We start from the raw sequence: 2,107 nt of genomic DNA, 5'->3' as shown, positions 1-2,107 counted from the left end.
AGTAATGTGGGTCGTTAGGGTTAGGGTCACAATAATTTACTATAATTTATGCAGTATGTTCGGCACATGTGAAATGCATCGTCTGAATCAAATATTCGACTGTTTCAGTCGCAGATTCGACTGGAGGTCGAATTTAACTCTAAACTGTCGAATTTAATTGATTCAAACGTCGCATTTCACGTGCAGTCAACTCTCGAGTTACATTCGGCACATGTGAAATGCGACGTTTGAACGGGGCCAATGTTCCGATGATTGCGTTTTTACAATAAACAATAGAGAATCATAATCTACGCTGTTACCGTAACTCAAGAGTGAGGGCTTTTAGTTAGCAGATTCAAGTTTATTGTTCAGAGTTTTGTTAATCCCTAACAGAAGTGGGCTACAATACTCAAAGTGGGACAATATATAAGCCTTGCACAGCATAATTGAGATGTCAGCATGCACCAGCTTTTTATGTCGTCTCAGAGCTCTAATTTTTGCAAAAGTAAAGCCAATGGAGATGATAACGCTTCAGCGCTTTCTTTCCGGGGCCCGGGGTATTTGTAGATATTCAAATTTCTAACCAATTTCTCAACTTCTCTATCAGGACAAAAGATATTGCATAAATTGTTATCAGTAGCGTAATCAAAGTCAGGAAAGTTTCCGTGATTCTCAACGTAAAGACCAATGACAAATGAAACTTTAAGTAGTGTTCAACTTCACACCATCATCAAAACTATTCAACAAAAAGTCAATAACCAAAGAGATAAAAGAAGATGAATATTCAAACAGTCTAACAAAGGTTCAGGTCTGTGCAATGTTTCGTGCGGGAGATATTCGAAGAAATGTTTTACTCAAATTTATAAGGCTTTGTATGGAGACACCATGTTTGTGTCTCTCTCAGGGACACAAATATGGCGGCCGGAAGCTGACAAAAACATATGTCATCGAGTTTTGCTACAAAAAGCCAGTAGTCGTCTTTCTAACCTACGTGATAGCATTCTCGACCGCCATTTTATACGGTGACACGAAAAAGCTTAGAAATTCAACCTTACTTTATCACAAGACGAGAAACCCTATCAAACTGAAAATTTGGGAAAAGACAAGTCTTCAGCTGTTCTAATAACTAACTAAACTAAAATCTAAAAAGGATTGATAATTACTTATTTTTTTTTAGTCTTGATGACGTCAAGTGAAAACCATGTAGTTATCGAGACACATATCGTACACCTTTAGGGTGAATAGGTCACTCTTAACTTTTATTCTCGCTCAGTATCCCTTTCAATTGAAAAAAATCACATACCTGGTACGACTGACAGTTCGGTAGGTTTGAGTCACATATCTTGATGGCTGTTCCAAGAGATCCCGAACTGGCAGCTCTGTTAGTAAAACAACAGCAAAAATACATTAGGAACAAGTATCAGTTTCCCGGGGTTAACAGAGCCCATGAAGAGCCATCGCCATCGAAAACTGATTTTAAAAAATAAGCCTACTTGTGGATGAAAGTCAGAAGGCAAAGGCCGATAACCGCGGACAACTTCATGCTGTTGCAAATGAGCTTCGACTGAGAAAAGGCAACAACACAGGCTTTTGAACCAATCCAGTTGACAGTGGGCGGTTCCTCAAGTTTTACAATGACTGCAAAATTCTCACGCGCTCGTTGGCTAATTTTTATTGTCAATAAGGGGACAGACACTTACAGACACATAAATGTATAATTTATGCGATATTGGTGGCGTCAGATTGAATAAAATTGAGGTTTCTCGGCTATCACCTCGTGGATCCACAGCTAATTTGACAATGTTATGACGAAATTCATAATCACTAACAGGAAAGACGCATGAAAAACTGACATCAATTTGTTAACTTCTGATAGCGATTGACGACGTTTCTTTGAGACGTGGGCTCTATTTGTATTCTGTGTGTTCTTTTCAGACTCATTGGAAAGACCGTCATCTTACGAAACAACTGAGGTGCTCATCTTTAAGAGTGAAAACGTAATTTCGCAGAGAGGTTGATTGATGGCAAAATGTTTTATGTCATGCAGCAACCTACGTGAGCTGTGTATATTGGTTTTGTTGAGTGTTGTAATGACGAACAGGAAGAACGGAACAAATTCATTGACTAA

General features: G+C 38.6%; 1 protein-coding gene across 1 annotated transcript in view; it reads right to left on the bottom strand.

Moving 5' to 3' along the window:
• LOC138015841 (uncharacterized) overlaps positions 1–1,584 on the bottom strand; it is a 9,795-nt gene extending 8,211 nt beyond the window's left edge. Inside the window, exons 1-2 of the mRNA XM_068862961.1 lie at positions 1,473–1,584; positions 1,283–1,358 (exon numbers count right to left, since the gene is read on the bottom strand). Coding sequence (XP_068719062.1) covers positions 1,283–1,358; positions 1,473–1,522 — 126 coding nt within the window. The 5' untranslated portion in view covers positions 1,523–1,584. The remainder of the gene's footprint in view (positions 1–1,282; positions 1,359–1,472) is intronic.
• Between the last annotated feature and the right edge of the window lie 523 nt (positions 1,585–2,107).

The sequence above is a fragment of the Montipora capricornis genome, chromosome 9, assembly GCF_036669925.1.
Source record: "Montipora capricornis isolate CH-2021 chromosome 9, ASM3666992v2, whole genome shotgun sequence".
Classification (NCBI taxonomy): domain Eukaryota; kingdom Metazoa; phylum Cnidaria; class Anthozoa; order Scleractinia; family Acroporidae; genus Montipora; species Montipora capricornis.
The sequence above is the reverse complement of the archived record's forward strand: the minus strand, read 5'-3'. Positions and strand labels throughout refer to the sequence as shown.